The following is a 20,847-nucleotide window of genomic DNA, read 5'->3' as shown; positions in this document are numbered from 1 at the left end:
ATGCCCACCATATCTGATCAGCATGTAAACAGACTGGTGCAAGACATACAGGCTCTAGTGGACATCAACAAAATGGTGGCTGTCTGCACACAGACACTGACTTTCTGTTACATAAAATGTGAATAAGATGGGTAAAAGAGGCCTCCACAATAAGCCCCGAAAATACCAAAATGTATCTGAGGAGTTCTCTACAAGTGGAGAACAGGAGCTGAAGCTATCTTTTACCCATCTCTTTCATATTTATGTATTACGGAGTCGATGTCTGTGTGGCCACCATTTTATTGAGGCTTTTCAAAAATACTTATACATCCTAATAATTATATCTGTATTTATAAAATTCCAGCTTCGAAAAATACATCATACCCAGTTTTAATACAGTTTAATTGCAGTTGGTAACTAGTTAGATATTCAGAACAAGAAAAGTTCTGTTCATCAGCTCCTGACAAGCACATAGCCATTCTGACATTGTCTTCTATGACATACTTCATCTTGCAAAATCCATTGTCAGCATTGTGCCATATTCCATTTGTTCCATCCCAATATGTTCCGTACAGTCACATCCCTGTATCATTTTTATTCTTAGGCTTGCACTGACAAACATCTCAGTGCACAGAAAATACATCACGCACAATGAAGTATGAATGCCATGGATGTGAAATCTACAGCTTCCCTGCAAACATTTATCTTAGAGAATGCAGAAGCTGGAGTTGCTTTAATCCAGTGTCACACATCTTGACAGACTGCAACAATTACATTGTTTTCTACAAAGTTGTTTTCAAGGTCCAGGATTGTGAAATCACGATTTTTAATGCGTTAACTACATGGTATTTTAATGGTTCTTCCTTGAATATATTGCCTTGAAAGAAATAAGTAAACCATTTTCTACACTGTGAGGAGAGGAACGTAACCAAAAGAAAGAGGAGAGAGTCAAAGGTGCCCATTCAAGGTAAAAAAATGAGTGCAGTTTAATATTAATATCCAGGGCTGCAATAAAATCAATGCAACCTGAAAATAAGTCAATTGTCCCCTGCACTTCCAATAACCATACATTTTGCACTATGGTATCCAGCTTTCAGCATATGCTGCACAATGGCTCTTTATCTATAACATCTTACTTGGCATCCTACATAGGGATTTAGCTCTGGTCAGGGTCGGCGCTAGGATGGCCAAGGGTTGCTATGAACTATTCTTGCACTGACCCCTCCCCATAGCCTTCATCCACAAACATGCTTTTCCTAGATAACAGAGGTGCCAGAGCTGGTGTAAATACCACTCTCAGCACTGTAGTGATGGATTTATGTTTTTCTGATGTACTGTATCTGTATGTAACTTTGGGTGTACTATATTTTAGCATTAAAATGCAATTGTCTCTTTACCAATATAAAATGACACAAATCACCTAAAATATCTTCTTTCTGTCCACAATTTTTCCTCTTCCATGTGCCTTTTGTTCTTCCCCCCTTGCTCCCCTTATCGAGTTTTCTATGTGTCACATAAACCTCCATGACCCTTCTAGGGTACTCTAGTTTTTACACCTCCTCAGCTGTGTTTTTCTAATGGTAAAGGCACCTGGCTTCCCCCAGAGTAGAGGTTACAAGGGTTGGTGATGTCATCTAATGTCACAGTGCATTTATCTCACTACATTATTTAACTGGTGGCACTTCCGGGGAGTTCTGCCCATACTTCCCCCACTACTTATTTTCTAAAAAATCTGTATGACTGCTGTTTTTTCACTTTATGGAAAATGTATCGCAGTGGTGTCTATAGTCTCTGCAGTGTACATTGTCAACCAATTTTCATAAAACCAAATCAAAAGTCCTCTAACAATTACAATTAAAGGTCAAGTCCACCTACAATTTACATCTCTATTGAAATGAACAATGTGAGCTGAATTATTCCTTGTCATAGTAATGTCTTCAATAGGAAGATGCCCTTCTGAGTTTCCATTGTAACCATTGTTTCCATTATAACTACTGTCAAAACATGAGAGAGCAGTACTTTACCAGTTGCACTCATTGCAATCTAAAACTAGGTAAAAGTGCAGTGAAGATCACTTGTAGTAAATGTAACAGGTATGGAGAGTTTGTGCACAATACAAGAAGTCAAAGGCGACTGTGTTGGTTTTCAGTTATCTGAAACTTCAAAGTAAACAAAGCATGGCTATTTCAGCCAATGCATTTTTTCAACCTCATCAAGCTAGGGCAACTCATTAAAGGGATGATGAAGCCAGGTACTCTTATGCAACATGAAAGGAAGGCACTCAGAAGCATAATGAAAGAACAGGGACAGCAAGTGGTAAATCAAAGATTTGCATTGCTTCTGACAGAGATGATGTAAGGTATTCCACAGACAGCGCCATAGCTACTATCAAAGGAACTTTATTCACAATGACAGCATGAGAGTAGATAAAAGCAGTGGCCTTTGGGGACCAACACGGTAAGTCCTAAAAAAATTAACGATAGACACAGCAGTTTCTTTACTTGTAAATGGTTTCTATGTACTGTGCATTAGAAAACAGGCTCACTCCCTGAAAGATCATACAGAATACAGGTGAAGATAGAACAAATAACCGCAACCAGCGTTTGTCAGTTAATGGCAACAAGCTTTATTGTTCAAAGCCTTAGATCCTTCATTTCCATAACGTAATTTGCAGCTTTTTTACAGCCACTTTTCTGTTTCAGTAAAACATATAGTATTAAATGGCTTTCCCAGTTTGAAAAAGCATATCTGAATACTAATTATGTAATAATGCTCTCCATTATGGGTTCTATATCTTGGTTTACCACACAACCTATACAGGGCTCTTTGCCCTCAGCAGCTAAATGGAGCATCAGGGAAGCAAAACAAAAGGTAACCAGAAAAAAACCCATTGCTTTGCTGTATATGGCAAAACACAGGTTGCCATTAAGGGTGCCATAATGGCTGCTATATACCAGTTGTAAAGGGAGCTATTAGTGGGTGGAACTAATAAAGGTTGCCAAGTACCCAAGAAGTATTTATGATTTTATCCTGATTTATAGTTACAACCTTAGTTCTTGTAGACTCTTGGATAATGGACAGCCCTAACACTCATATGAAGAAAGCTTTATTATAGTATTCTGTAGCCAGGCAACCCTGTGCATTTTTTCCTCTCTGGAGCCCAGCAGTGGGTGATGCCCTAATGGCCCACGTGTATCCTTTACCATGGGGTTTTAAGGGTTCTGCTATTCACATAGCCCTCACTGGATCTTTCCCCTATAAAAGCCCCACAAGGCAACCTGGCTTATCTGACCCTGCAACAGCAGCTAGGGACTCACATCCTCCACTGAAAGTTCCCTTTGGTCGGTTGGGTATTACCATAATAGCCAGGCAGGTGCATACCCTTCATGATGCTTTACTGAATGATTCAACAGAGTTCTGTCATTTTGGTCACTCTGCATATGGAAGCACAATGAAACATAATGCAAACGCAGTTACAAGGCAGTCCATAAAGTAACGGAATGAGACCTGTGTCCAGGCATCCTCAAGCATGGGGCATGCCATAATCTTAGCATAGATGCTTAAACTCTAATGCAGGGGGGCCCAACCAGTGGCCCACAGAGCCCTCTGATGTGGCCCGTGACCTCCTGTTCTGGAATGGCTGGATGGCAAGCCCAGATTCCAGGTCACCAATCCACTACTCCAGAGCATCAGTGTTATGAATGAAACTGTTGGTAGAGGAAGCAAGTGGCTGCAGAGCAGAGCCACATAAGCTGATGCTTCCTGTATAATGCCAGCATTTGTCACAGGCCGACTGATACCAAACGCACTCTGCCTGGGACAGCAACATCAGGCGATACTTGAATGGAAGACTATTATTAAAGGCAAGTTTATTGCTAAAATCACAATGTATATATGGACATATCTGTTCTGCAGTGGTTTCTGAGCTGCTTTCAGGTGTAGGGCAGTGCACCTGCGGGTTACCTGCACTGAGCCATAGACTTCTGTTATTACCTGAGGGTTCGGTGCGCTTTCAGAAAGTGCACTACACCTGCAGGATATAATCAAAGTCTATTGCAAAGTGCAGCTTACCCACAGGAAAGCCGCAGGTGTACTGTGCTGCACCCTCAGTGTGGGTAAACTGCAGGGCATCAGTGTGAAAGCAGCCTTAGGCCCCTTTCACACAATCTGTCTGATTCAATGGGACCCTCAATTCACCTCTATGGAGTGGCAAATGTAAGCTGACTTTAAGGCCTAGAGAGTAGAGCGGGCTGTGTCCGTGTCCGATCTGCATATGCAGAGCGGACACAGACCTGTCATTTGCCGACTCCGCTCATTGTGGCCCATGACCAGTTACCAAGTTGCTTAAGTGGCCCTTGCTCTTCAAAAGGTTGGGCACTCTTGCTCTAATGTATACATGTACAACACATCAACCAAGAATTGAAAATGTATTAATTGCAAGTCCACTCACCTTCCATTATCTCTGCCCACTCCCCATACTCTGATGCTTACAATTGGCTGTGAATGTAGAAGTGTGCGGTCCATGGGGTCTACTAGATTTAGCATGTCATTCTCCAAAATAAGATACATATCTTTTCCCTGTAATGAGACAAAAGGGTAAAGAGAAAGCAAGAGGCAGCTGTTATTATACCTTGGCAGAACAAGTAGCCATGACTATCTAATTATAATAGAGTGATATATATGTTACATAGTAGCCATCACTTACTGAGTGGTCAGCTGTGGGAAATTTCCAGAAATATAGCACTTTCATTTCCAATAATAAGTGAAAACTAATTTTGCACTGACTATTTGCAAGATTTTAGATGCCTAGGATTACACTACAAAAAGCAGTCACATTCTACAGATACATGCAGCAAAACCTATAGCAATCAATAACTGCACATAAATATAAACATACTGAGAATACACATAATAACTGCTTGGTGGAAACATATCATACAATTTTTGAATAAAGTATTCACCTATATCTTCGTTTAGTCTTACAATGCAGCATCTTCTGCATATATTGGAACTAGGTTAGTAATGATTCTATTTCATATCAACAAGGAGCACAAAGGTGGAGAGACATTTGAGAACGTAGTCATTTCCACAGTACTATATTTTAGGTATGTTTTGTAAGATTTTCATTTGTAGCTTTGCACTTATTGATTTGATATAACTGTGATGTGTTAATGTGGAAAGCACAAAGTGTGAGTAAACTACCTGAACAAAAATAAGATAGAGGAGCAGCGCAGAAGTGTGTACAATTTATCTAATACTAAGTCTAGGTTTCTGGGGGTATTTGCCTATACACTGTCAGAGAGAACAGTTAACATGGATGTAAACCTGATACATGAAATTTGACCTAAGCACATATATCTGTAGTGTTTTCTTATCTCTCTCCAAAGCATTGAGAGCCATCTGTACTATGGAACCATTCTAATAGGGGTGACAGAAGTCATTTTGCAAGCCCCCGCTGAAGTCGTGTGCAGGTTGGCTGAGGCAGTCACGCTGCAAGCCGTGCTGCCCCAGTGTGAACCGGCTTTGAGACCCGTGTCTTTCTACTATTTCGTTGCTCTGATAACTTCTGACAAGTTCTCTGTCAACCAAGATAAAACCAGCCTGAAATTTGTGTTGAGGGAGGTTGCTATAAATAGATTAGCAGAGAGCTTGCTTTGTCACAGCACAGGTCTGCAAGTCTCTGTGTGGAGTGGGGGTGTGTGCCTTTCCTCCAATCAGCTGTCTTGGCTGTATGCCAAGAATACACTCCTGGTGCTGAACAGGAAGAGAAAAGCTCTAACATGCTGTGCACTTTCTAAAGAATATATAAAGCTGAACACAGCAGATATACATGTAAACATATGTAGGGAGATTTGTTTCACCTATGTGTATCATCTGAGGCTGTTCACTTCACTAGGTATATGTGAGGGTTTACATCCACTTTAAGGCACGTACAGACTATAAGAAAATCGGGCAAACATTTTTGTCCGAGGAACTTTCGTATGATTTTCTGATAGTGTGTACACAACTTTCGACAGCCGATTCCGACCTCCTGAATGAAAATTTCTTAAGCTCCAAGATGTTTCTTCTATGGGAACAGAATGAATGATTTTCGCTTAATGTGTTCAGTTTTCATATGATTTTCATCCGAGAGAAATGAAAGACTGCGCATGATCAGAAACAATAGACAACAGAAGAAAAGCCCTTGTCAATGAGAATTTTTGGACATTATTTCCTTCCTCGGTTCCGACTTGCTGTAAAACAACAAGGAAAATCGGACAATCGTTCACCTGATTTTCTTATAGTGCGTACCCCCACATTAGTAAACCTCCTAATATATGATAATTAAGATGCAATGTGCATGGTTAAAAAATCACTTGTCCAGAGCGTGTGAATCCCAGGTTCTACAAAAGACACCTAGTAGTACGAGCAACTCGTGACTACTTATTTAAACTGTATGCTTATCAACCCATTGTACTTGTCTGTGAATGTGTTTCATCTGTCTGTTTATTAAAACCAAATTGTATTTGTAACCTACTTATCTACCTATTTAGGTCTAGGTTGCTTCATAACTCGAACACCATTAGGCTAATGTGTTATATTTTGGAATTCTACAAGTAGATGAATCCAATAAGTAAAAAACGAAGGACAATAAACAACAACTATATCCAAACTAGGATAAAAAAACACAATGAGCTAGAGCTAGAGCTTTGGCAATTTTTATGCTGTATCCCCATTGGAAAGATTTCTCCCTGTTTCCTGTCCAGTGATACCCAATACTGGGGCAAAAAAGAAGTAACATCTCGCAAGTGCCAAAATTGTTGAAACCAAACAAGCATTATGTTATGGTGTCATTGCTTGTTGCCCAAACAATCACTCTGTCTGTTTAGCTGTGTTACGATTTTTCTATAAGACTATGATAGAATAGCAATCCGACTAGTTTTTAACAGAGATCAGGTTTGTCTGAGGATGATTCTCAAACAAATGCATTGGTAACAATGGGAACTGTTGACAGTTGGCAGTTTGGTTATTAAGGTAAATGTGTTTGAAACCATTGTCAAAAAAATGGTAAACAAAAGCCCAAATAAAACGGAGCATTAGAGAATGATAGGAGAGCCCACTCATCATGGATTAACACCAGAGCAGGATGAAGAATATGTAATAAGCAAAGAAGAAGGTGCCTGGTCTCCAGGAGCAATGGAGATTATGATTACACTGTAACCAAAGTTAAGTAACTTAAGTGTATTTCTACTGTAACAGACCATAGGCTGTTTATTTGCTAGGCATTTTGCTTGTTATAGATATCTGTCAGACTTGTATTGTATTCCTAATATTGTAATAGTTTTGTATGTACAGCATCTTTGTATAGTAAAAGCACATTTACACACTGCAGAGGTCTCAGCTTCCTTGCTTATACCACAAAGTAACCTTGCCAGATAGGCGCAAGCAAAACATTGGATGAGCCTCTTTTCTTTCTCCAGCCATTGATCTTTAGCAGCACTTAGCGCAGCGATGGGATGCCTCCCAGTAGTAATAATGGCAGTTAATTTAAGCAATTATTCCTCCTAGCGAAGTGTCATCAGTGAAAGAAGCACACTCCCATCTTGATTCACAAAATCTCTCTTGGGGAGACAGACAGCATTAAAAATCTGACAGAGTTCCCAACCCTTTTAAACTTGACTAAGATTGTCCTTATTGATATCTCTATCCAGGTTGGGGGATATTTGCCCTTACGGACTGTTGATTTAGCAACAGCAAGAAGTGTCTCCTTCCTGGGGGCACAAACAGAGATCATAACATTTCCAACCTGATCTAAAAAAAAGGTTTGACCAGAGATATGCCTTAATTACAATTATTGAAATTTATTAAGAAACAAAATTGGGACCTGTGCCATTCTGTGTTTGATCCCAAAGCCATCATACTACAAGAGAGGGGAACTTGTATGCCTTAAAATGCCCATAGGTGCAGTCCAGCAATATAAACAGACTGTGTATAGGTCATAGTCATCCCGGTATTTAAAGAGGACAATTAAAAGTCACCAGCTACAAATACTGTAGATGCTGACTTTTAAAAAAAAGGGCACTTACCTGTCCAGGGATCCAACACTGTCCTCACCCGGGCCAGTTCTTTGTCAGACTTTGGGTCCCTGGTGCCAGCACGTTTAGTAAGGGAAGTCAGATGAGACTCCTTTAGGCTTCACAGCCGGTTTCCAACTGCTGCATGAATGGTCCCGCAGAATCTTGGGACCTGTCACGTGTCACAGAAGGTTTTGTGCAGGGTGTGACGGAGGAGAACTTCCGTTCGCTCCAATTACTTGGACGGTCAGAGTGGATGTGGGAACGGGGACCCGCTAAAGCTAGGTAGCCCCCAAAAAAAAAAATTGGGAAAGGAGGGGGAAGTGTTAAAGTGAGACTTCCCTAAACAAGAACAGCATTGATTTGTAGTGTTAGTACTGCTGCTTCAACTGTCACACTACACATCCTAGAAGTTACATTTAGATGACAAATTTATATGTTATACTTACCTGCTCTGTGCAGTGGTTTTGCACAGAGCAGCCATAATCCTCCTCATCTCGGGTCTCCCGCTGGTGCTCCTGTCTCCTCCCCATTGAACAGTGCCCCAATAGGAGGTCCTTTGCTATGGGGGCACTGGTGCGTGCTCACTGCGATTACTGATCAATGTCTAAACTTGCTAGTTGCCTGACTGTTACAGTGCCGGTATATGTTGACCTTGTAGACCACTGATCTGGAACAAATATGCATATAAGAAGTCAGAAAAATCATAAGCCCACTTGTATACTTGTTCTCGATCAGTGACTTACAGCAGGGCTGTCTTAATGAGTGGGAATGCCTGGACACTGCCCAGGGGCCCCAGCTGCATGGGGGCCCTTGCACTTCTCCCAAAGCAGCTGGTCCTTGAGCCCCTGCTGCCCAAAAATTGGTGGCACTGAGAGTGATGGATACACAGGAGGCAAGCTGGCAGCGGTGCGCCGTGCTGTGCAGAACGATACCTATTATTTCACAGCCAGCAGGGAGGGGCGGGCCGGAGTGCCAGTGATGTTCTGACCCCGCCAAATGCAGCTTGAATGCTCAGGACTCGAAGGCTGTGGGGTAGGAGCTGGAGTGGAAGCTGCTGAGTTGGCGGCAGAGAGCCCACTTGTGGAAGTAGCATTGTAGATGGTGTCATGGTGAGTCCAGCTGTCCAGCACTGTTTGCACCAAAGGGCTTGGAATGCCCGGAGGGATGCTCCATCCTCTGCCCCTCCTTCCGCATGCTTGATTGGTATAGGTGAATCCAGTGCTGGAGGTGGGCACATAGCCAAAAGTTTACATGCAGTGTATCTCCACTGGAAAAGGGGGTTCTACATGGATGGAATAATGGTCCTAGGGGATATCAAGGGTTCATTGGGGATCTGGGGTATATAGGAGAATCTGGGGTATATAGGGGGTAGCAGTGCTTGGGGTAGCTTGGGTGGCTATAGTGCTAGGGGTATCAGGGAAGTAAAGATGCCACCGTTTAGGGGGTATCAGGGATGTAGTGAGGTCACAATACAAGGGGTATCTTATGGTATATGGTAACAGTGCTGGGGGGATATCTGGGATGTAGAGGGTTCAGAGATCTGGGGGGATATCTGGGTTGTAGAGGGGTCAGGGTGAAGGGCCATATCTGGGGTGTAGAGGGGTCAGAGTGTTGGGGAAATATCTGTGGAGTAGGAGGGTCAGAGTGCTGGGGGATATCTGGGAGTGTAGAGGGGTCAGAGTGCTGGGGGGAGATACCAGGGGTCAGAGTGCTGGGGGGCATATCTGGGGTGTAGAGGGGTCAGAGTGCTGGGGGATTTCTGTGGGTGTAGAGGGGTCAGAGTGCTGGGGCAATATCTGGGATGTAAAGGGGTCAGAGTGCTGGGGGGATATCTGGAGTGTAGAGGGGTCAGAGTGCTGGGGGGGATATCTGGGGTGTAGAGGGTTAGAGTGCTGGGGGGATATCTAGGTTGTAGAGGGGCCATAGAGCTGGGGAGGCATCAATCTAGCAGATATATTATATGCACAGGACAGCTTTATTACTTTATGTATGTAGTATTTTCTCACTGTGTTTTGCTGTACAGAATGCTTGTTCATGTAGTTAATGTGGAGCTCCACCCAAAAGGGGAAGCTCCGCTTGTCTGCCTCCTACCTACTCAATGTCTGTTTACCTACGTTGTCTCCATTGTAGGGTCTCCAGAGCATTACTTTGACCAGGGGCCCATGATGCTATCTGTTAAGAGGGGCCTGACTTAAGCCCCATACACACTATCAGATTTTCTGCTGGTTTTTGTCCAGATTTACCAAAACCATATAATGCAAAGGCCTGCCTGATTGCATACAAATTGAAACTCCTAAGGTTTGATCTCATATTATATATGGTTTTGGTAATTCAGCAGAAAATCTGATAGTGTGTATGGGGCTTTACAGTATTCAAGACAGAGGCTCAAGGCAACCAAAATTTCAAGAATGAGACGTTATCAATGGTGGCCTTCATGTTTCTTGAAGAAAAGATTTGAGCTTCCCATCTACAGTCTACATTGTTCAGCCCTCTGTAATAGTGATGGACGAACGTTTCGCCCGGCGGTCGTTTCGCGGCGAATTTCCGACATTCGCGGTCCGCACGTTCGAACGCCTTTTTCCGTCGTTCGCCGCGGCGGACTTACGTGTTTAATGTATACAAGAACTTTAACCTTTGGTGACACGTTTATCATGTGATACAGGACAGCCAATTGAGACATGACAGCACATGGACACTTGGACATTCCCCCTAACCTATAAATACACCCGATCCGGTGGCCATTTTACATTCTTTCTTCTGTTACGATAGGGACAGGTTCCTGTGTGGAGTAGGGAGAGATAAACCACTAGCTATTTGGTACACAAAAGTTCTTTTCAGGACTGGTATAGGTGTTAGGTGTTGATAGGTTTGCTGTGCTGCTGATTCTTGCAGCAGCCTGAGTGTCTTTTGTTAGTTTAGAGAAAGGGAAAGGACGGTGTATGCTACAGGGACAGCCAGATTAGTCTTTCATCATCATCATCATCATCATCATCATCATTAGCTGTTACTATCAAGGTCCACAAAAGAGCTGTTCCAGTAACCACTAATCGTTCTCTTTTTTTGCCAATTTGTATAGGGACAGGAAGGAAGCAGTGTTGTCAGGCAGTGAGGGTAATTTTAAAGACTTGCTGTTATTATTAGTTCCACAAAGGTTCTTTTCAGGACTGGTATCAGTGGTACAGTAATAGGCTTGTACATGTATAATATTCTTTCTTCCAAATATAGAAAGGATATTATACTTGACTGCTGCCCTTCTGCTGCAGTCTGCTAAACATTCACAACTCACTTGTTCCACAAAAGTTCTTATAAGGACTGGTAACTTGGTATAGGGTGCTACGGTACATAGGCTTGAGTGCGGTACAGTCTGCTGTTCTGTAAGGACCGCTATCGGTCCACAATAGATAGGGTTGACGTGCACCACTGCTGACCGCTGCCCTATACTGCAGCAGTCCTTCAGCGGTATAGGGACTGACGTACAGTCTGCTAATCACTAACACACAACCTGCTTGTTCCACAAAAGTTCTTATAAGGACTGGTAACTTGGTATAGGGTGCTACGGTACATAGGCTTGAGTGCGGTACAGTCTGCTGTTCTGTAAGGACCGCTATCGGTCCACAATAGATAGGGTTGACGTGCACCACTGCTGACCGCTGCCCTATACTGCAGCAGTCCTTCAGCGGTATAGGGACTGACGTACAGTCTGCTAAACACTAATACACAACCTGCTTGGTCCACAAAAGTTCTTATAAGGACTGGTAACTTGGTATAGGGTGCTACGGTACATAGGCTTGAGTGCGGTACAGTCTGCTGTTCTGTAAGGACCGCTATCGGTCCACAATAGATAGGGTTGACGTGCACCACTGCTGACCGCTGCCCTATACTGCAGCAGTCCTTCAGCGGTATAGGGACTGACGTACAGTCTGCTAAACACTAATACACAACCTGCTTGGTCCACAAAAGTTCTTATAAGGACTGGTAACTTGGTATAGGGTGCTACGGTACATAGGCTTGAGTGCGGTACAGTCTGCTGTTCTGTAAGGACCGCTATCGGTCCACAATAGATAGGGTTGACGTGCACCACTGCTGACTGCTGCCCTATACTGCAGCAGTCCTTCATCGGTATAGGGACTAAGAGTTTTGTCACAGGGTCATTTAAAAAATGACAGGCAGAGGAAGAGGCAGGCCCTTCCGCAGGGGTGGTAGGGGTAGGGCAGGAGCAACAGGCTTGAGCCAAAGTGGGAAGTTGCAGAAGGTGCGTTCAATTACTTTAAAGGATGCACCAGACTTGGTTGAGTGGCTCGCTCAGCCTTACTCTTCTGCACCCTCCTCATCCTCTCGATCTGCACCCTCTTCTTCACTCTCTGCTATGTGCACCCCCAAAGACACTACCACCAACAACACGACCACCACCACCACCACCACATACCTTCCGCTTGAGTCACTGGAATTATTTTCCGATCCATATCAAGAGGACATTTCTGATGCGCAGCCACTCTTGGTATTGGATCAGGAAGAGGAGGTAGCAACAAGCGCTACTCAGCAGTCTGACGACAGTACCCAGATCAGCCCAAGGAGGAGGTTGGTCCCCGGTGTTGCTGCCTACTCCGAGATCTCTACTTATAGCGGTGGGGAAGGTGACGTTGATGATGACGTGTCTAGTGATGTCACGTGGGTGCCCACAAGAGAGGAAGAGGAGGGGAGTTCAGAGGGAGATATGGACCAGCAGATAGGGAGGAGAAGCAGCAATGACTTACATTGCACAGCAGGGACAAAGCAGACTGCAAATGTATCAGGAGCGAGTCATCGACCATGTACGGTCACATCTGGCGCTCCCAGGACACCGGCACATGGCTCCGCAGTGTGGGCTTTTTTTAACGTGTCCGCTGCTGACAATAGCGTTGCCATCTGCAATCTTTGCAGTCAACGCGTTAGTCGCGGTAAGCCCAATACTCACCTAGGGACGACCGCCTTAAGAAGGCACATGAGCAGCCATCACCGAGCCCAGTGGGAGCAACGGAACACACAAAGCCACACTGCAGGCTCTCACCGTCCAGCCTCGTCTTCTACTTCTCCTTCTCCTCTCTCCTCACAATTGTCCTCCACTCCACCTTCCATCACGCCAAGCTCACATTTTTCTGCAAAAAGGCAGGCTTCCGTGGGCCTAATGTTTGAGCGTAAAAAAATGATGACGCCGGATAACCCTCTTGCCCAACGGTTGGCGGCTGGCTTGTCAGAACTCATAGCCCGCCAACTACTGCCATATAAACTGGTGGACTCGGAGGCCTTTCGCAAATTTGTGGCCATTGGAACACCACAATGGAAGGTCCCAGGAAGGAAGTATTTCTCAGAGAAGGGCATCCCAGAGCTATATGGCCATGTTCAGCGGCAAGTGAATGTATCTCTGGCACACAGTGTCGGTGCCAAGATACATCTGACCACAGACACGTGGTCTAGCAAACACGGGCAGGGAAGGTATATCAGTTTTACTGCCCACTGGGTGAACCTTCTGACGGCCGTCAAGCATGTAACCCGTGGCACCCGTGTAGATTTGGTTTTACCGCCACGGATTGCATGCAGGCCTGACTCTTCTTCTCCTCCTCCTACTCCATCCTCCTCCCTCTCCTCCTCAGCTGCCTCCTCCTTTTCCGCTGCTAGCGTCTCTTCCGCTGCACCGCCCAAGCTCCCCAGAACCTATTCCACATGCCAGGTGAGACGTTGCCATGCCGTGCTGCGTCTGTTGTGCCTGGAAGCAAAGAGCCACACTGGCCCGGCACTCCTTTCAGCTTTGCGTTCACAGGCAGATGAGTGGCTAACACCGCTCAATTTGACAGTTGGTAAAGTGGTGTGTGACAACGGTGCCAATCTGCTTAGCGCATTGAAACAGGGCAAAATCACGCACGTGCCGTGCATGGCACACGTCTTAAACTTGGTCGTGCAGCGATTCGTTGTCAAATACCCTGGGGTCCAGGACATCTTGCGGCAGGCAAGGAAAATCTCGGCCCATTTCAGAAGATCTTACACGGCCATGGCTCGCCTTGCTGACATTCAGCGGCGACACCATCTGCCGGTCAGACGTCTTATTTGCGATTGCCCGACGCGATGGAACTCAACCTTCTATATGCTTGATAGGCTGCTCCAGCAGAAACGTGCAGTTAACGTCTACCTGTATGAACTCTGCGAAAGAAACGGTTCTGGGGAGCTGGGTTTTTTTTCACCGCGCCAGTGGCTGCTCATGCGCGACACATGCAGACTTCTGCGGCCATTTGAGGAGATCACCAAACTGGTCAGTCGCAGCCATGGCGCCATCAGTGACATGGTACCTTATGCCTTCTTTCTGGAGCGTGCATTGCGTCGTGTCATTGATCAGGCTGTGGAGGAGCAGGAGCGGGAAGATGAGGAAGTCGCAATGCTGGATGAATTCCCAGGGGGGGGCTACTCTATCTGAGACAAGTCAACAACAGGAGTCTGATGAGGAGTCAGAGGAGGATGGTGCCGGGGCGGATGAGCAGGAGCAAGAAGAGCATGCTTTAAACCTTTCTGGGATCCCTGTTGTGCGAGGATGGGGAGAGGAGAATGAAGAGGACGACATTATCCTGGATGATGAGCAGGAGCCAGGCCACCACACCGCTTCCACTTTAGTGCAAATGGGGGCCTTCATGCTCCAGTGTTTTAATAGGGACCCCCGTATAAAAAGCATGAGGGTCAAGGACCAGTACTGGGTGGCAACGTACTTAGACCCCCGGTACAAACACAAAATGGCGGAAATGTTACCGCCGTCGCAGAGGGCTGTCAGAATGCAGCACTTCCAGGCCTTGCTTCGAGAAATGCTGCATTCTGCTTTTGCGTGCGCTGGCAGAGGAGCAATTCCCACTCCCAGAGAAGGATTTGCGGGTACCAATCCAACAGCGCCTGCAAGAAGAGGCCGGTTTGAAGATGTGTTGGTGACTTCGGATATGAGGTCATTCTTTCAGCCGACCCATCGACAGGTGTCATCCGGATCCAGCATCAGGGAACGCCTAGACCGTCAGGTGTCCGACTACATTGGGTTAACGGCCGATGTGGACGCTCTGAGGAGTGATGAACCCCTAGACTACTGGGTGGGCAGGCTTGACCTCTGGCCAGAGCTTGCCCAATTTGCAATCGAACTGTTGGCTTGCCCCTCATCCAGTGTCCTGTCCGAAAGGACGTTCAGCGCAGCAGGGGGGATTGTGACCGATAAGCGTACTCGCCTAGCTCACGACAGTGTTAACTACCTCACATTTCTAAAAATGAATGAGGCATGGATCTCGGAGGAATTCAACACATGTGACCAGTAGACCATGTATATGTCTATAAACTATTTTTTTAATCAAGCACACAGACCTTCTTAATTCATTTGGCTCACTTCCTTGACCCAAAAAAGCACACCGTACTATATGCCCCTACCCTCCTCTTTGAAGAGGTTGAGCGGTGTCATATTTCTACTGGGGCTGCTTATGATATCCCTGTGCTGTGCTGACTTCCTCCTGGGGGTTCTTATTATGAAGGGATCTGTCATGGTCGGTCCCGAGTCCCTGCAGCCCGTGGAAGACTTACCCACAATGTCGGTCCGTTGAGCGCTGATGGGTCTTCCCGGGCGCGCGTTGGCGCGAGCGGACGCACGCGGGTGCGAGCTGGTACGTTCGGGCGCACGCAGGTGCGCAGAGTTGTAGACGTACGCACGCGAGTGCGAGCTGGTACGATCGGGCGCACGCGGGTGCGCAGAGTTGCAGACGTGCGCACGCGGGTGCGCGGGGCCACGCTCGGTTGCACGGTTTGACGTGGGCACGAACTGACGTGCCGTGCGACCGTCTTTGGCGCCCAGAAGGCTTCTTAAGTGATTCACTCTAGGGGCTCGTTGCTGTCCTGTCTACAGCGTTCCTGAGAGTTGCTCTGTTTGCCTGATTGTTCCTGTCTCTGTTTACCTCGGCTTGTTCCTGATTATCCCGCCTGCTGCCTGCCCTGACCTTCGGACCTCCTGACTACTCTTCTGCCTTATCCTTCGGTACCTCTGCTGCCAGCCCGTTGACGACCCGGCTTGTGACCACTTCGCTTCTGCCTGCTGTTCCACTTCGTGTTGGTGCCCACCTGCTTGCTTCCAGCTGCTGACGTCTTACCGTTCCTGAGTCACCTGACTTCGTCCTTCGCTGTCTACGCCAGTTCCTGACCAAGGCCCACCTTCACGGACTTGGCACTTGTGCCCTCTGCCCTCCAGAACCCCTGTTCTCACCTTCAGGGGGTCTCGAGCCAGAGGCTTACGAGAGGCCGCTCCCTGCACTCCGGGCTCCTACCACCAGGTACGTGACAGTACAGGACAGCCATGTCCGAGCCCACGCAGGGAGCGTCTCCAATGGACGAACTTTGCCACCATCTCGCAGGTCTCACTCAAGCGGTGAAAAGCTTACAGGAAGGCTACAGTCAACTGGAGGAACGGGTTCAGGCCCTATCCGCTTCCTCTCCTGCTTCCTCCGGATCTCCTGCTACTCCTGCTGTAGTAATGCTGCCACCCGAACCCAGGGTGCCTACACCCGAGAGATTTTCCGGAGATCGAGGGAAATTCCGGTCTTTCAGGAACTCTTGCGAACTGTTCTTTGCCCTACAGCCAAGGACTTTCTCCCTCGAGGCCACTAAGGTGGGCTATGTGATCTCTTTGCTGACCGGTGAACCTCAGTCTTGGGCCCACCGTCTTCTTGAAAGAAAAGATCGCTCCCTCGAGACCCTGGACACCTTCTTCCAGGCCATGTCGCGGTTGTACGAGGACCCACAGTTAACCGCCACCGCTGAAGCAGCTCTGCACTCGCTGCAGCAAGGCCGTCGGCCTGTAGAGGACTACGTGTCGGAGTTCCGACGCTGGAGCTCTGACACGGACTGGAATAATGCAGCATTACGTTACCAGTTCCGGATGGGCCTATCGGAACCATTAAAGGATGAGCTCGCCCGAGTAGGCATCCCAGAGACTCTAGAAGCCCTAATAGATCTGGCAATCCAAATTGACAGACGGCTGAGGGAACGCCGTCTGGAGCGGTCTACAACCACATCTCGTCCGGTCTGGATGCTTCCACGAGTCCCCAGCTCTCCTCATCTCATCCCTCCTGCTACCACCACGACCAGTCAAGACCTCCCTGAGCCCATGCAGCTGGGTTTACTCCGGCCTTCTTTAACGCCTGAAGAACGCCAGCGCCGTCGGGAAGGAAACCTCTGTCTCTACTGTGGTGGGTCTGGACATTTTGTGCGCAATTGCCCTGCTAAGCTCCGTAAGTCCCTCCGTGTTTCTCCTGCCCTCACATTAGACTGTCCTAGTGCTGCTTCCCATTTGACTGTGTCCATTTCTTTGCAGCTACCAGGAGGGAACGTCCAGACCAACGCCATTATTGACTCCGGTGCTTGCAGTGGCTTTATGGATTCAACCTTTGCCTCTAAACATAATATACCACTTCGGCCCAGGGCAAGGGGTCTTTCTATACACCTGGCCGATGGTTCCACTCTCAAGTCCGGACCTGTTACCCAACAGACTCAACCCCTGTTAACTACAATTGCTGGAGTCCATCAAGAATTACTCTGCCTGGACATTATCACCTCTCCCCTCTCCCCTATCATTCTCGGCATGCCCTGGCTGAGGGCACATAACCCCTGTATTGACTGGACCACTGGGGAGCTGAGATTTCCTTCTCCTTACTGCCTCCAACACTGCCTTCCGGGAACCGACCAGGCCTCTTCTTCTTCCTTGTTCTGTCTGGAAGCTGACGAAGAAACCCGCCAAGTTGTACCCGCTGCCTACCACGATTTCCTAGACGTATTTAGCAAGAAGGGTGCAGAGACCTTACCCCCTCACAGGCCATACGACTGCCCCATTGAGTTACTTCCTGGGGCAGAAATTCCTTTTGGGAGGATCTTCCCGCTGTCTGAAACTGAGTTGGTGACTCTGAAGTCTTATTTGGACGATAACCTCAGGAAGGGATTTATCCGTCCCTCCACTTCTCCGGCAGGGGCAGGGATCTTTTTCGTGGAAAAAAAGGATCAGACCCTGCGCCCTTGCATTGATTACCGGGCCCTTAATAAAATAACGATCAAAAACCGTTACCCCCTACCACTCGTACCGGAGCTTTTTCAGAGACTGGGATCAGCAGCAGTATTTTCAAAACTGGATCTCCGGGGGGCTTACAATCTGGTCCGCATCCGTGATGGTGATGAGTGGAAGACGGCTTTTCGTACTCGCTTCGGGCACTTCGAGTACCTTGTCATGCCTTTTGGATTATGCAACGCTCCCGCCACGTTCCAACATTTTATTAACGACATTTTCAAGGATTACCTAGACCTGTTCGTCATCACTTACTTGGACAATATCCTGATCTTCTCCTCCTCTCTGGCAGAGCACCGGGAGCATGTCAGGAAGGTGCTATCCCGACTTCGTCTGCATGGGTTATACGCCAAGCCGGAGAAATGTACCTTTGAGCAATCTAGCATTCAATTCCTGGGGTTGATAATCTCTGTAGATGGCATCAAGATGGACCCTCAGAAGGTTTCCGCTATCCAGGATTGGCCCGCTCCCACTGACAGAAAAGGCGTCCAGCGTTTCATAGGATTCGCAAATTTCTATAGGAAATTTATCAAGGGGTTCTCTACTATCATTGCCCCCATCACCAGACTGACCAGGCAGAGTCTAAAATTCCAATGGTCTCCAGAAGCTCAGAAAGCCTTCTCCACCCTGAAGGACTTATTCGTGTCAGCTACCATCCTCAAACACCCTGATCCAACCCGGCCCTATATTTTAGAGGTTGATGCCTCTGAGATCGCGGTTGGGGCAATTCTCTCCCAGAGACATGGTCCTAGGGCCCGCTTACACCCGGTGGCATTTTTCTCCCGCAAATTAACGGAGGCAGAAGCAAACTATGATGTCGGTGATCGGGAGCTATTGGCCATTAAAGCGGCTCTCGAGGAATGGCGTTACCTACTGGAGGGAGCTACGCATCCAATCCTCATCTATACGGATCACAGGAACCTGGAATACTTGAAATCCGCTAAGAGGTTGAAACCACGCCAAGCCAGATGGGCTCTTTTCTTTTCCAGGTTCCTGTTCCACATAACGTATCGTCCGGGTTCCAAGAACACCAAACCGGACGCCCTGTCCCGAATGTACAATGAACCTGAGACTACTCCACACCCGGATACCATCTTGGCCTCAGGGAACTTTCTTTTTCTTCAGGCCGATTTATTGTCCCTGATCAAACAAGCCTCCGTGGGTGCCACTCCTCCGCCAAATGTCACGCTTCTGACCCAAGACGAACTTCTCTGGCATGAAGATAAAATTTTTGTCCCCCAGGAAGCTCGGGTATCAGTCCTCAGTGCATGTCATGACCACCCGTTGGCCGGTCATTTCGGCGCCTTCAAGACTACCGAGTTGGTCAAGCGCTCCTTTTGGTGGCCCCAGCTGAGAACCGATTGCAAGAGGTATGTGGAAGCTTGTGTCATTTGCACCCGTAATAAGAACAGCAAGTCCAGGGCCTGGGGTCTGATGAAGCCATTACCTGTTCCAGAGAGGCCCTGGCGAATGATTTCGATGGATTTCATCGTAGAACTTCCTCCATCAGAAGGTCACTCCACTATCTTCGTGGTGGTGGATAGGCTAACGAAGATGGCCCACTTCCTGCCAATGAAGGGCACCCCGTCTGCTGCAGAGACCGCTGAGGTTTTTATTAAGGAAATCGTAAGGCTGCACGGTGTTCCCGCGAATATTATCTCGGATCGGGGTGTGCAGTTCACATCCAAGTTTTGGAGAGCTCTCTGCAGGGCTTTAAAGATTGACCTCTGTCTTTCATCAGCCTATCACCCGCAGACCAACGGGCAAACAGAGCGGACAAACCAGACGCTAGAGCAATACTTACGCTGCTTTTCGTCCTTCTCCCAGGACGACTGGACTTCCTTGCTCCCGTTAGCGGAGTTCGCTTACAACAATTCCATCCATTCTGCCATAAGTCAGTCTCCATTCTTTGCTAATTACGGCTTCCACCCTTCATTCTTGTCCCAAGACCTGCCTGAAAGCCCGGTACCTGCTGTCCAGGAGAGTATCAACTTCTTTAGTGCCAATAATAAGCTTCTGCAGGAGACCTTGGCGAAAACTCAAAAACGTAATAAGGAAATCTTTGACAGGAAAAGAAGGGGGGAGCTTGAACTTAAAATTGGAGACCAGGTGTGGCTCTCCACACTAAACCTGAAGATGGCCTGCCCTACCAAGAAGTTGGGACCAAGGTTTGTGGGTCCCTTCCCTATTATTAGAAGAATTAACGAGGTAACTTTTGAGCTGAAATTGCCTGAGTCTTTCCGGATTCACCCCGTGTTCCATGTGGCGTTACTCAAGCCAGCCGTTCCAGACCCCTTTGTCAGCCGGAGGATTGTCCCACCGGAACCTGTGGTCGTCGACGGTGAAATCGAATACGAGGTGGAGTCTATCCTGGACTGCAGGCGTAGACGGAATCAAGTCCAGTTCCTGGTAAAATGGAAGGGGTATGGACCCGAGGTGAATTCTTGGGAACCTGAATCCAACCTTCATGCCGAAAGATTGATTCTCGCCTTCAGAAGGGCCCATCCTGATAGAATAGCCCAATTGGGCATCCGGAGGCTGCCCCTCGGGGGGGGGCAATGTCATGGTCGGTCCCGAGTCCCTGCAGCCCGTGGAAGACTTACCCACAATGTCGGTCCGTTGAGCGCTGATGGGTCTTCCCGGGCGCGCGTTGGCGCGAGCGGACGCACGCGGGTGCGAGCTGGTACGTTCGGGCGCACGCGGGTGCGCAGAGTT

The 20,847-nt window shown here is 47.3% G+C and overlaps 1 protein-coding gene across 9 annotated transcripts in view; it reads right to left on the bottom strand.

The window, feature by feature from the left end:
• The window catches only part of APBB2 (amyloid beta precursor protein binding family B member 2), a 505,529-nt gene that overhangs the window by 124,234 nt on the left and 360,448 nt on the right, over positions 1 to 20,847 (bottom strand). For all 9 annotated transcript variants that reach the window (XM_077477579.1, XM_077477581.1, XM_077477584.1 and 6 more), the window contains one exon: positions 4,430 to 4,557. In XM_077477579.1, coding sequence (XP_077333705.1) covers positions 4,430 to 4,557 — 128 coding nt within the window. The remainder of the gene's footprint in view (positions 1 to 4,429; positions 4,558 to 20,847) is intronic.

This window comes from Lithobates pipiens, unplaced genomic scaffold (assembly GCF_037356315.1).
Source record: "Lithobates pipiens isolate NorthernLeopardFrog02 unplaced genomic scaffold, aLitPip1_a1.2 Scaffold_13, whole genome shotgun sequence".
Taxonomy (NCBI): domain Eukaryota; kingdom Metazoa; phylum Chordata; class Amphibia; order Anura; family Ranidae; genus Lithobates; species Lithobates pipiens.
This window is presented reverse-complemented; position numbering and strand designations above follow the sequence as displayed.